The 14,849-nt window shown below is 48.3% G+C and overlaps 1 protein-coding gene across 1 annotated transcript in view; it reads right to left on the bottom strand.

The window, feature by feature from the left end:
- The window catches only part of pygb (phosphorylase, glycogen; brain), a 109,008-nt gene that overhangs the window by 4,589 nt on the left and 89,570 nt on the right, over positions 1-14,849 (bottom strand). The window contains exons 18-19 of the mRNA XM_084322210.1: positions 13,306-13,440; positions 12,579-12,645 (exon numbers count right to left, since the gene is read on the bottom strand). Coding sequence (XP_084178336.1) covers positions 12,579-12,645; positions 13,306-13,440 — 202 coding nt within the window. The remainder of the gene's footprint in view (positions 1-12,578; positions 12,646-13,305; positions 13,441-14,849) is intronic.

Raw genomic sequence — 14,849 nt, 5'->3', positions numbered from 1 at the left:
TAGCGCCATAACGACTAAATATGAAGCGATTCTGTCAAGGGGAATGTGTTAGTCCTTTAAACAATGTTGGATGATGTAATTGATGGGTCTTGAGTCAATCTAGAACAAAAGAAAAATCGCGGATTGATTGATTGATTAATTGATTGATTTAAATGTCTACTTCCTTCCCACTGACTGCAGCGTTCACTCTCACACTGTCCGACGCTGGCGTACCCACAAACACACACACACACACACACACACACACACACCTGTCTGCAACAGCGGGGGAGTCAGACTGAGAGAGAAGCAGCGCTGTTTTAAGTGAGCATGGTCTATTGAATTGATTGATTGGTTGATTGCTAATTTTATTACTGTACCCCTGGTTTCCAACTGGTTAAGTTTAGGCTAAAAGAAATAAATAAAAAAAATAGGGCGAAGAAAACGTTTTAATTTGTTTTACCTACTTTATATAGAAGCATCTAAGAATGAAGTTCTATGGAAAGTAGGTCTGCATTCCCTTAACAATTGTGTGTATTGAGCCGTACTGTATTGTACCCATTCTGCATCTGGTAATAAAATGTTCAATCAATCATTCCAATAATACACAGTTGGATGTGTTAGTTGGTTGGATGCACTTCAAGCTGCTTCCACATGGAGGCAACTTGTCTTTTTTGTAGTTGTGGGAACTACTTTTTCTGGCGGATGGTTTTTTCAATAAATCTTCGATTAATGTGTGTTTATTGTATAGAAATAAGGTTGGATGAATCTGGCAGTTGTATAAAAGCTTTACACCACTTGCAGTCGTGATTTGTGAACAATAAACCATGCCTAGGGGGGGTCTAACGACCCTCGGCTGCGCCTCGGGCCTAACAACCACCCCTAGGCATGGTTTATTGTTAACAAACCACTCCTGCGCGTGATGTAATGCTTAATTATACTTCAATGGGCAGAGCGCCACACTAATTCTGCCCAGGTTTGGTATTGGTTTACCATTGGTGTCAGCCATATATTATTTTACCATGTTTTCATGATTGAGTTTAAAAGATTCCCTCGAGGAAAACACCACGGATCACCTATTAACAAAAATAGCATCCGTCTACAAGTGGAGCGACATACAAATACCTGTAATCCAAACCAGGGAGCAGGAAGCTCTAAACAGGTTCAGCGCCAGAGGTCGCTATGGGCGTTGGGCCGTTGTGTGCCAGCACTCTGTTCAATGGGGATAAATTCCGGTTTGCAGTGCTAAACCTATATTAAATATTATAGCTATGGATCTAATAACGTCGATTGTCAGTGAGTTTCTTCCGGTCAACATGCAAAAAACAGATACTTAAAAAACAGACTTTTTTCATCCATACATTTCCGTTTTATACCGTGGTGAATATGAGTATAGTTTTAGAGTGATCCTGTGTAATCCCAGGAAACTCCGGCAAACAGAGCTTTCCTGCATTTCATTATAAATCGTGCCATTCCTCGCCTGGAAAATCCATCTGAAATCAACGCTAGATTATCGGTATTATGTTTCATCATGCAGGCACGAAAGGGGGGGGCGGGGGGGTTTCTATGCTTCGAGCGCCACCAACGGCATACATTACACAGTACATTACAGACACGCTGCGATCGCGGGGAAAAAATCATCGGATCGACGCAAGATTGATAACATATAGTCCTTACCTCGTCTATGATGTACTGTAAAATTAATAATCCAATTATCTGATCGCCATTCCAAATTCTGATCGCGGTCGTGTGTCCAACGTTATCCACCAAAACACATGAACCGGCGGTGCTAGAGTGTCCCCAATCCATGTGTTATAAACATTACTCATGCCCGAGAAGGAAAACCTGGACTGGACTTCTTAGATCGACGTACAAACTACAGGCTGAGCCAGAGGGTTTCCAATGATGTGCAATACCGGCCGCAAGGCGTTAGGCGGCGGTATTGGCCGTTTGCGATCTCAGAGCCATCCCCAATGATAAAATCTGGCTGGGTGGATGAATTATGAATGGATATAGCGAATAAAAGAAATAACGATTAAAACCCGGGTTTTCTCAGGTTTGGCGCTCAAGCGATGGCGAGTTAACCCGACTTATCCTGGGTCTGGCGCTGAATGTGTTAATATTAGCAGCGAACACAGTGATGAAGTGTCACATATCGACATACCAGCACCAGCCACCGCAGAGAGCGAGAGACACCAACCCCATCCAGCGCAGAGAGCCAGCGTTAGTGGCCCTGGCGGCAGCTCTCGATGATGTATGAGACGGAAACCCGACTCTGAGGTCACTAGGGGACACCGTGTGACCGACCGTCGTGTCAAAGTAGTCTGTACACTTTATAGATACACACACATTACATGTTAATGTGTAACCTCCATGTGACATTTATCAGACGAATAAAAACATCCACAAGTCAATTATGAATGGCTGCTTTTTACAAGTGAGACTGACGTGTTCGTCTTTGATTTGTGACCAGGTGACATGCCGACTAGACTGACCACCTGCTGCAGAGGCAGAGATTTGAACCTATACATATTAATAAGTATTGTTATAGCAGTTGAACTCTAATAGTGTTATTTAAAGGTATTATAGCAGTTAAACTATAATAGTGTTATTTAAAGGTATAGCAGTTAAACTATAATAGTGTTATTTAAAGGTATAGCAGTTGAACTCTAATAGTGTTATTTTAAAGGTATTATAGCAGTTGAACTCTAATAGTGTTATTTTTTTTATTTATTTTTTAATCCTCTTTTTCTCTGCCTGATTTTCTATTTTTCTCCCCATCCCAATTTAGTCGTTATGCCAATTCCCCCCCTCCCCTACCTGGTTGTTGTGCGCATGTTCCTCCTACTGGTCGGTACAAGGGAACCCTGAAGTCCACCACATGCTTCCTCCGACACTATTGTGGAGACAGCCAGTGGCTCTCTTCTCACCTGGCAGCGAGGACTCTCATTGGTGAAGCGTAACGCGTGGGAGGTCACGCTGCCTTCACCATTTCCTGCCTTTCGCTGAGCAGGCGCCCAGACCTGACCTGTAGGCGTCGCTGTCCACAACGCCAGATTACCACCCTCAACTTCCCTCCCGCTAACTCAGCCAAACGAGTTAGTATGACGATCGGTCCAAGCCGCAGGCAATGCTGACTCCGGGAGTCGAGACCGCAGCCTCTTGCATTGGTGACGAGCGCAATCTCCGCTACGCCATCCGACCGCTCTAATCGTGTTATTTAAAGGTATTATAACTAGGGATGTCCCGATCCGATCACGTGATTTTCAGAAGATCGGAATCGGGAAAAGAAAATCGGGAGTTAAAAAAAAGTTTGGTGGGGGAGCTCCAGTAGCTCACCACGTACCGCGAGTGCTATTTCAGCGCCGTGGACAACCGCGCTCGCGCGGATCTGGGGCTGAGCGCGTTCGAATCCCGGACGGCAGCCGTGCCTTTCCCAGAGTGTCTTTCCCCCCATCTGAACCCTTTCAGCCTGCTTCTGTCGGTCGAACTTGACCAAGTATGAATGCGAAGAAAAAGCGATAAACGCTAAAAGAACCAGGTGACTGGTCAAAGTTTAAAAAATAAAAATAAAAAAGTTTGGTGCACACTTTTTTTATTTTGATCCAATGCTGCAATAAGTGAAAAAAATAAGCTATATATACATGCTGGATATAATGGATATACTGTTAAAAAAGCCATATTCATGTTGGATATAATGGATAGTTGGATACTGTTAAATAAAAAAAAACACCTTCATGTTCAACTTGCATTTTTTCTTTTCTTTTTTCTTAATGCTTTGCCGAAAGATCGGATCGGGAAAATCAGTATCGGCAGATACTCAAAATCACATGATCAGGATCGGATCGGGAGCAAATCGGGACATCCCTAATTGTTGTGAAGGGCCAGATTAAACCGAATATATATATTTGTTATATATATATATTTAATTGTATTTGTATATTCTCTAATATTCCTTGATATCCCTTGTATATTCCTTGTACAATATGCATTGAATATCCATTCTAGCCTACTGAACATCCCATAATAGTCTCCATTCTACTATTGGTCGAGACCTTGGTGCCAGGCTGCCATACCCCCCAGACCCAGTTCAAACGTACCGCTCAACATGTACGAACAAGTCCTAGTTCCGCGTAGGAATCTGGCTACCGCACCACTAACGGTACTATTTGTTCATAGTGCGTATATATACTGCGCTACGAAAGTAGGACTTCCTTTTTAGTCCAGTTTCTTACCCTCCAATAGAGTGACAGACGTAAAGCCTCCCCGCGACGCCACGTGTGGGAGTAAGGCCAAGTTCGGCCTACCATCGGTATTGAGACATCGTGTATATTAATATTTGAATAGTCATATTTGGCACTATATCGTCGAGTTGGACGTAGTCTATTAAGCTAATAATAGTCCATTCATATGTAGTGCTTCGTGCGGTGAGAATACTATCGTAGTCAGTACCCCATCTTTTCGGGCAGAGAACTGGCTGCTTATCCAGGGTGGCCGACCCCATGTGAGGCTGCACCCGAGGAGCCCCAGAGCCGACGAGCGAGTGGACCTGCATACCGGATTATTCTACCGACGACAGCCCGCCTTCCCAGGCACGGATTATGCTTTGTATACAGTGATTATTCTATGGATAAAGACCAACACTGCCGTGTGTTGGAAACCCCCCCCCGGAGAGGACGACAGGTGAGGAGACGCTCTACACGACGAGGTCGCTTCACGTCTCTCCATCGTGGACCGGAGGAAGCCGGCCCACAGAGAGTCCAACTGCTTTCATCTGTGGATCGAGGATCGCTGAGGCACCGAGCCGCACAACCGTGGGTTCTCCCAGGATACCCTCGGCCAGACGGATACAGCCAGACTCTACCCCCCCCCCCCCTTCTCCAGTTGTCTTACAAGCGACCGGAATTCCCCCCTAGTGTATCCAGTCTTATAATCATTAAAGTATCATTGCTGTTATTCCTTAACTATTCCAGGTCGTATATTTACCGCCTGCGCCATCAGAGATTGGACATTCTCTATTGATATACCGACGAATACTCTTTGCCATAAAAGTGCATACTATTTCAATTCATAAATGTAATTAAGTGATTAAGTGCTTGCTCTACACACCATTGCTGTGTAGGAATAAATACATACTTCGACTTCGTACATTTGTGTTGGATCCGTTTCATCTACGTGAGAGTGTTTATCATAATATATTTATGCCGAGTACTGGGTGGCCGAATATAAAGTACAAAGGTAGTGGTAGTAAGTATCATATCTAGTAATACAGTCAGGGAATTGTACCCCTCAGTTACAATTGGTCCTTCGAGCCGGATGGGTAATTAGTGTAATATTAATATAGTGTTATTAATATTGAAATGGCCTATGATGAACACTCCACGAAACGATCCTCCTAACCAACGCCCGCAGCGCGAACGACGGCTCCCTCAGTACTTAGAGGCTTACGCTGTCAGTCAACAACCTAGTCTTCTACTAACAGTAAACGCGGTAAAACTAGAAAGTAAAAGTATGTCTAACCCCAACGCCCAGACTACCCCGACCATAGAGGCCCCTACGGGTTCTAATGTAACTGACCAAGTTCACGGTGGGGACCAGTGGGAACCAGACATGACTTCACACCCCGCCAGTACTGAAGAAGTAGTCCCCGATGAGTCCCGGGAGGAATACAACGCTACCGAGAGAGAACTCGGCACGGAAGAAGACGGGGAGAGCACCGTGGAGATAGAGCTCCAAGGCTCCGCAAGGAGTACCCCGAGGGAAGGCTCCCCTATACAACCGCCTTCTCCCAGCGAGGCAGAGAGGACCCTACAGCAGGCCTTCCTCATCAGCCTGAACGCCGCTGCTGAACGCGACCGACTGCAGATCCAGCAGCGGAGCGAAGAAGAGCATATACGTCTAGAAATAAGACGCATTCAGAGGGAAGAGAATGTGGCCCGAGACCGAGCAGACAGCCAGCGAGCAGCTGCTGGTGCTCTACGGGACGCAGAGCGCGACAGACAGCAAGCGCAACTAATAGAACAGCTGATCAGACGGACAACACCCTCTCCCTCCGCCAGAGGCTCCAGGAACTCGTCTAGACACACCTCCAGGGCGGCATCCCCTAGCCGAGTAAACAACCCTGAACTTGACCAACAGACGAGGTCTATACCCCCCACAGACCACCTCCCCCCACCGGTCCAAGCGAGACCTAGCAACCGGGAAGGAGCAGCATATCCTGTGGAGAGGCTAAACCAGAGACTACAAGCACTGGATGACCTAACTGAAGACGAAGAGGAAGAGGAGGAGAACCACGCCCGACGACAGCACAGTACTCTACCGGACCAGGAGGTCCGGTACAGCCCAGGCTATACTCCCGCGGAGCTGCGCTACAGACCCCCGACTCTATACCCGGGTGAGCACGACGCACGACCCGCACCGAGGAACAGCACCTGGACAAGCGGGCCATGGTACACTGCCGGTACCAGCCCATACCAAGGAGCGGGAGGAGACTCGCCTAGGAGGCCTCTCCCCCAACGCTCGCCGATGTATCCACAGTCAGCGTCATACATTGGCACGCCTATGGTACCCGACTTCACCCAAGAGAACCGGGCCCAGTATACAGAACTCCGCATGTGTCTGGAGACCATGTTGGTGGATGTATTGGATGAACGCCATAAATACGCCATCCTACTGAAGCACTTAAAGGTACCCCGCGCACATAATATAGCGCTCGCCTACGCGACTTCCACCACCCCATACACAGCAGCGCTGGTAGCATTGGACCAGAGGTATGGGCGCATATGGGATTACGTGATCCAGGAGATCCGACACATCGACCGCTTACCCCCAGCAATAGACAATCGAGCACTGGACGACCTGTCCATCAGAGTGCAGTCCCTGGTAGGGATGTTGGGAGCGCAGAGAGAGAAGGGGAGGCATGAACTTTACGCCAACTCAAATGTGGAAAGGATCTTGGAGAAGCTGCCGCCCGCTCGACAGGAGCGTTTTAGGCGGCAGAGAGACCACCGAGACCCGAATGGCCCCGAACCGAACCTCCTCGATCTAGCAGACTTCCTGGCGAGAGAAGTCAGCAGCCTACGGCTAGATACATTCGGACGGAGCACCCCTGGCTCCAGAGAAGGAACCAGACGACTAAATGATGGAAGAAGATCGGTGACTGTGATGCACCAATCGGAGTCAGTACCGAGCAGCAGGAGCCACAGTACCCCCTCCAGAACGGAGAAGTGGAAGATAGTGTGCCCCTACTGTGAGAAAGAACACTGGCTAGCGCAATGTGACTCCTTCCCCAAGCTGAACGCGGAGGAAGCAAGTCAATGGATAAAGTCCAACAAGCGCTGTTTTCGCTGTGCGCGCTCACACATGGCAGCCGAATGCCGCTTAAAGAAAAGGTGCACCAAGTGCGACGGAGCCCATCTGGACATACTTCACGACAGTAACAGACGGCGCCCTTCACCCGCACCATCCAGCAGCAAAGCGAGCGTCATGTACATCGATCCCGCCAGCAGCAGTGGAGCCCGAGTACTCCTAAAAGTAGTGCGTGTGACACTAAGCTACCAGAATAAAGTCCTGGACACTTACGCCGTCCTCGATGACGGGTCAGAGAAGACCCTTCTGCTCGCCTCCGCTGCGGCCCAGCTAGGGCTGCGGGGAAGCGAAACCCAAATGACAATTCGGACAATAAGACGAGATTTGAAGACGATAAAGGGCGAGAATGTCTCATTCTCTATCGCAGCAAGCGGCCAGCCTGAGCGACGGTACCAGATTACAGACGCTTTCACCAGCCAAGAAATAGGACTGTCGCGGTACACATACCCCGTCGCCAAGCTGATGGAGAAATATGCACATCTGCGCAAGTTACCGATCCCGCTCATAGACAATGCTATGCCGACCCTGTTGATAGGCTCCGACCATGCAGACCTCATTGTCCCGATAGACCGGGTTCATACCGGACCCCGAGGCTGTCCTGCAGCAGTCGAGACCCGTTTGGGATGGACTCTCCAAGGCCCGCTCGCCAAATCTCTCAACCGAAGTACAGCCACTAGATGTCTCCACTCCCGAGTCACAGAGGGAGAAACCGCACTCCTGCAACACGGTTATGGACCTTGGAACAAATGCCCTTTAAGAACGGAAAGAAAGACATTCGCTCTAAAGATGACATTTACGCCATTCACCTCCTCGAGACAGGGACCAAGAGAGTCCCGGTCAACGGCGTGTTGAGATACGCCACGCCACTCCTGCGGCGAGAAGGAATGCCTACTTTCCACGCCAAGACAGACGCCACAGAACGGTACCTGCTGAACACGGAGCGGCGCTTAGCCAAGAACCCCGCCCAAGAGAGTGTATACCGCGCTGAGATTGAGAAGCTCATCACAGCGGGACACGTCACAAAGATGGACATTAAAGAGGCTGACCAGACCACTGAATCGTGGTACGTGCCTCACCACAAGGTCCATCACAACGGTAAAGACCGCATAGTATTTAACTGCAGCTACCAGATCGGATCCCAAAATCTGAATAAAGAGTTACTGCCCGGTCCCACACTCGGCCCCTCCCTACTCGGCGTTCTACTCCGCTTCCGCCAGGAAAAGGTGGCCATCAGCGGGGACATTAAAGGAATGTTCCTGCAGGTGAGATTAGTAGAGGACAAGCCCCTGTTACGGTTCCTATGGAGAGAGAAGCCAGGAGATGAGCACCCACCCATCTACCAATGGGAAGTCCTCCCCTTCGGAACGACGTGCAGCCCCTGCTGTGCTACATTTGCACTACAGAAACATGTAGCAGAGGACCCAGCAGCGGACGAAGAGGTCCGACACAGCGTAAAGAACAGCTTCTACGTAGACAACTGTCTACAAAGCCTTTCAACCCAGGAAGAAGCCGAGGCTCTCCTGATTAAACTCTGCGCCTCATTGATCAAAGGCGGCTTTGATCTCAGGCAGTGGGCCAGCAGCGATCCGCAAGTACTGCGCAGCCTCTCCTCCGAGGACAAGGCAGCCAGCAGCGAGACCTGGATGGCTACAATCCCGGGAGAAGCCCAGGAGATGACCCTGGGATTGGTGTGGCGATTCAAAACAGATTCGCTTCACTACAGACACAAGCCCCTGACTACGGAGCAGGGAAGGCCGCCGACCACCAGACGGAGTGTGTACACAACACTCGCCCGACAATATGACCCGCTAGGATGTATTCTACCGTACACCACCAGGGCAAAAATGATTGTACGAGCATTGTGGGACAAGGACCAGGGCTGGGACGACCCCATTCCCGCACACCTTGCATCCACCTGGAGAGAGTGGGAGATGGAGCTCCACTCACTCCCAGGCGTTAATATGCGCCGAAGCTACTTCCCACCCACGGTGAGGCCAGAGACATGTAAAATGGACTTACACGTCTTCAGTGACGCCTCAGAGGTCGCATACGGATCAGTAGCCTACTTGCGGGCCCAAGAAGAGGGGGGAGAGATCTACACAGCATTTGTCCTCGCCCGCTCGAGAATAGCCCCACGCAAGCAACAATCTATCCCACGCCTAGAGCTCTGCGCAGCCCTAGCCGGAGCGCACCTAGCCACGCTCATCCAACGTGAGCTCACCATACCGGTGTCTAGAACAATCCTGTGGTCAGATTCCACGACAGTACTCGCCTGGATCAAATCGGACTCATGCAAGTACAGAGTCTTCGTGGGAGTCAGAGTCACCGAGATTCAAGACTTAACCGAAGAGTTAACCGGAGAAACAGAGTGGCGCTACGTTGATACAAAACAGAACCCAGCTGACGTCATCACCCGGGGAATGCCCCTAGATGACCTCACCCGTCGCAATGTCTACAGTGACGGCCCAGCATTCCTAAAGCTCCCGGAAGGAGAGTGGCCCACGCCTATCCCGAGGGAAGCCAGTCAGGAGGAGGCTGAGAATAAGAAGCCTGTGTTCTGTGGATTGAGCACTGTTATCTCCGCAGACCCCAACATAGATGATTGCACTACCATAGAGAGTGCACAACAAAGGACATTCCTACTGCACTACCTACCGTCTCTACAGACCCGCCAGAAGTGGGTAAAGGAGAGAGACAATTTGACAGAAGGAACGGTCGTCATGATTATTGATCAATCACTGCCCAGAGCTATGTGGCCGGCCGGCCGCGTAAGCAAAGTGATCACCGGTGCCGACGGCAAGGTCCGAGCAGCTGAAGTGCTTGTCCAGGGTCGCACTTACACCCGTCCCGTGGCGAGGCTCATAGAACTGCCCCGACTCCCAGACACAATCGATGATGACCATGACCCTATAACCCTATGACTTTGTGAAGTTGACTGACCCCTACAGCAAACCCTTATGTGTAAATAGACAACGCGATTAATCTGTCTCTGCTTAACTGATTAGGTCTGGGACCAATCAGGGGGTGGCTGTTGTGAAGGGCCAGATTAAACCGAATATATATATTTGTTATATATATATATTTAATTGTATTTGTATATTCTCTAATATTCCTTGATATCCCTTGTATATTCCTTGTACAATATGCATTGAATATCCATTCTAGCCTACTGAACATCCCATAATAGTCTCCATTCTACTATTGGTCGAGACCTTGGTGCCAGGCTGCCATACCCCCCAGACCCAGTTCAAACGTACCGCTCAACATGTACGAACAAGTCCTAGTTCCGCGTAGGAATCTGGCTACCGCACCACTAACGGTACTATTTGTTCATAGTGCGTATATATACTGCGCTACGAAAGTAGGACTTCCTTTTTAGTCCAGTTTCTTACCCTCCAATAGAGTGACAGACGTAAAGCCTCCCCGCGACGCCACGTGTGGGAGTAAGGCCAAGTTCGGCCTACCATCGGTATTGAGACATCGTGTATATTAATATTTGAATAGTCATATTTGGCACTATATCGTCGAGTTGGACGTAGTCTATTAAGCTAATAATAGTCCATTCATATGTAGTGCTTCGTGCGGTGAGAATACTATCGTAGTCAGTACCCCATCGTTTCGGGCAGAGAACTGGCTGCTTATCCAGGGTGGCCGACCCCATGTGAGGCTGCACCCGAGGAGCCCCAGAGCCGACGAGCGAGTGGACCTGCATACCGGATTATTCTACCGACGACAGCCCGCCTTCCCAGGCACGGATTATGCTTTGTATACAGTGATTATTCTATGGATAAAGACCAACACTGCCGTGTGTTGGAAACCCCCCCCCCGGAGAGGACGACAGGTGAGGAGACGCTCTACACGACGAGGTCGCTTCACGTCTCTCCATCGTGGACCGGAGGAAGCCGGCCCACAGAGAGTCCAACTGCTTTCATCTGTGGATCGAGGATCGCTGAGGCACCGAGCCGCACAACCGTGGGTTCTCCCAGGATACCCTCGGCCAGACGGATACAGCCAGACTCTACCCCCCCCCCCCTTCTCCAGTTGTCTTACAAGCGACCGGAATTCCCCCCTAGTGTATCCAGTCTTATAATCATTAAAGTATCATTGCTGTTATTCCTTAACTATTCCAGGTCGTATATTTACCACCTGCGCCATCAGAGATTGGACATTCTCTATTGATATACCAACGAATACTCTTTGCCATAAAAGTGCATACTATTTCAATTCATAAATGTAATTAAGTGATTAAGTGCTTGCTCTACACACCATTGCTGTGTAGGAATAAATACATACTTCGACTTCGTACATTTGTGTTGGATCCGTTTCATCTACGTGAGAGTGTTTATCATAATATATTTATGCCGAGTACTGGGTGGCCGAATATAAAGTACAAAGGTAGTGGTAGTAAGTATCATATCTAGTAATACAGTCAGGGAATTGTACCCCTCAGTTACACTAATTATAACAGTTGAACTCTAATAGTGTTATTTAAAGGTGTTATAGCAGTTGAACTCTAATAGTGGTATTTAAAGGTGTTATAACAGTTGAACTCTAATAGTGTTATTTAAAGGTATTATAACCGTTGAACTCTAATAGTGTTATTTAAAGGTGTTATAGCAGTTGAACTCTAATAGTGTTATTTAAAGGTGTTATAGTAGTTTAACTCTAATAGTGTTATTTAAAGGTATTATAGCAGTTGAACTCTAATAGTGTTATTTAAAGGTATTATAACAGTTGAACTCTAATAGTGTTATTTAAATGTATTATAGCAGTTGAACTCTAATAGTGTTATTTAAAGGTATTATAGCAGTTGAACTCTAATAGTGTTATTTAAAGGTATAACAGTTTAACTCTAATAGTGTTATTTAAAGGTATAACAGTTGAACTCTAATAGTGTTATTTAAAGGTATTATAGCAGTTGAACTCTAATAGTGTTATTTAAAGGTATTATAACCGTTGAACTCTAATAGTGTTATTTAAAGGTATTATAGCAGTTGAACTCTAATAGTGTTATTTAAGGTAGTGTTGTCTTATTCTCTTTGCTCACTTGTCAAAAGTTGAGTCATTGAGGTTCTTACCCAACGTGTGTTTGGTAGACTGAGGGGTTTGAAATAATCAAAATATAAATGGCACAGATATTTGATACTATGGCCGGGTGTTTATATATCATATATCAGACAGTGCCCCCTTGTGGACATTGTGAGTGCTGCAGGACTGGCAGCCCAGGTTACCTTGTACAGTTCACTGATGCGCTCCTGGCACTGAATGTAGGCCTCGTAGTCTGCAAACACCTTGAACCTGGACGAAAAGAGAGAGAGAGAATGATTTTAACTCAAAAGAGAGGCCATTATAAACACTTAGTCCCTCAATCTAAGGCTCACGGGTGTGGCAAACTGGGAGGATGCAGATTGTTAAGGGACTCAAAAAGACAGCATCAAAAGGGCTTGTGTTATATTAAGTGTTCGTTTTCAAAGCTGTTTCCTGTGGCCTTTTGGGCCCAATGCTATCCTTTGTTACATAACATACATACATACATACATACATACATACATACATACATACATACATACATACATGCATGCATGCATGCATGCATGCATGCATACATACATACATCGGCTGCTCCCAGGCTGTGGAATGGTCTCCCTGACCACCTGAGAGCTCCCAGGCTGTGGACATCTTCAAACAAGGCCTAAAAACCCTCCTCTTTAATAGAGCCTTTGGCTACTTCCACTTTGTCTTTGTTTTGTGTATTGGGAATTAACCCTAGCTTTGCCTATTTTATATGTTGCTTTTAATTTTATTATATAACTTTTTCTTTGCCTTGCTTTTGTTTTTAACCTGTAGAACTCTGATTTCATTGTGAAATGTAAAGTGCACTACAAATAAAATGTATTATTACATTTATTATTATTGTTAACCAGGAGCCCAGGATTCCCTGCAGCAGCCTGGTCTTACCTGTCATGACTCATCAGCATGTCGACCACATCTTTGAAGAGCTCCGGCTCGTTGGGGCTGAAGCAGCCCAGCTGGATTTGATCCATCGCCTGCCTCAGCTCAGGGAGGCGCTCGTAGTAGTCTTTGGCGTTGTACCTGGTTCGGAGACACACAAGGTAGACTGCATCCAGGGTGTGTAGAGGACAATACAATAATGATCTCATCTACTGTCTATTCATGGAAGGTCTTGCTGCAAGGGAGGCACAGAAATCATAAACATACATACATATACGTCATCACACACGTGAAGCCCCCACATGTACAGAGAATATCTTTCAATCACACCGTGAGAGCGGCAGAGTAAGTACAGCACTCTGTGGCATGGTACCTGAGAGGAAACCATACCATACCATATCACCAAAGATGGGGCAGTCCCCCTCCCATCTAAGGTTGACGCCATAACAAACGTTTCACTGCCACTCACCATCAAGGCTGGGTGGAAGAGTTCCTTGGCATGGTAAATCTTTACCATCGGTTTGTCCCTCGGGCTGCTCAGCTAATGCGACCTCTGTACGAGGCTCTCAGGGGTAAAGTCGCCAAACATGTGGAGAGACGCAAGGCGTTTGTCAACGCTAAAACCGCCCTGGCCAATGCGACTAGGCTGGCACACCCGCTTCCCAACGGCCCTGTTGCCATCACGACTGATGCTTCAGACTATGCTGTTGGAGCGGTATACGAACAGTGGGTGAGTGGGGCCTGGCAGCCACTTGCGTTTTTTAGCCGGCAGCTTCGACCCAATGAGTGCAAATATAGCACTTTTGATAGGGAGCTCCTCGGCCTCTATCTGGCAGTACGCCATTTTCGTCACTACAGACATTCAGCACGTCGCAGGCAGGGACAATCTAGTGGCGGACTGTCTCTCCCGGGCCTTAGTCGGGCCGTCCATGTGGGTTTGGTCTATGCACGCATGGCCTCAGATCAGGTTTCCGACCCGGACGTTCAGGCCTACAGGACAGCCATCACAGCACTTAGGCTGGTGGACGTTGCATTTAACAGTGCTAACGGCACACTCCTGTGCGACGTTTCCACGGGACGGCCGCAACCGCACTACCGCTTGACAGGCTCCCGTGGGTCATGTTGGGTCTCAGGACCGCCCCCAAGGAGGATCTCCAGTCATCGTCAGCTGAGCTGGTCTATGGCCAACCGCTGCGAGTCCCCAGGGAGTTTGTGCCTGACACCACAGACCCCTGGTCTGCGACCCAACAGCGGGCTTCGCTCTTGGAGAACGCCGGTCCCCACCTCACAGCATGGTTTGCCGCGGACTCATATCCCGCCCGGCCTCCAGGCGACGGAATGTGTTCGTACGCCACGATGCCTACCGCGGGTCCTTTCACCCCCCCTACGATGGCCCATTTCGGGTCCTACAGCCGGGAAGTAAGACCTTTGTGGTAGACATTGGCAGTAAACCAGAATATGTCTCGGTGGACCGGCTTAAGCCAGCTCACTTGGATGTGGATCACCCCGTTGCACTCGATCAGCCCCCGCGGCTAGGGCGACCTCCCTGT

This window comes from Notolepis coatsorum (assembly GCF_963971535.1).
Source record: "Notolepis coatsorum genome assembly, chromosome: 9".
NCBI classification, from domain to species: domain Eukaryota; kingdom Metazoa; phylum Chordata; class Actinopteri; order Aulopiformes; family Paralepididae; genus Notolepis; species Notolepis coatsorum.
This window is presented reverse-complemented; position numbering and strand designations above follow the sequence as displayed.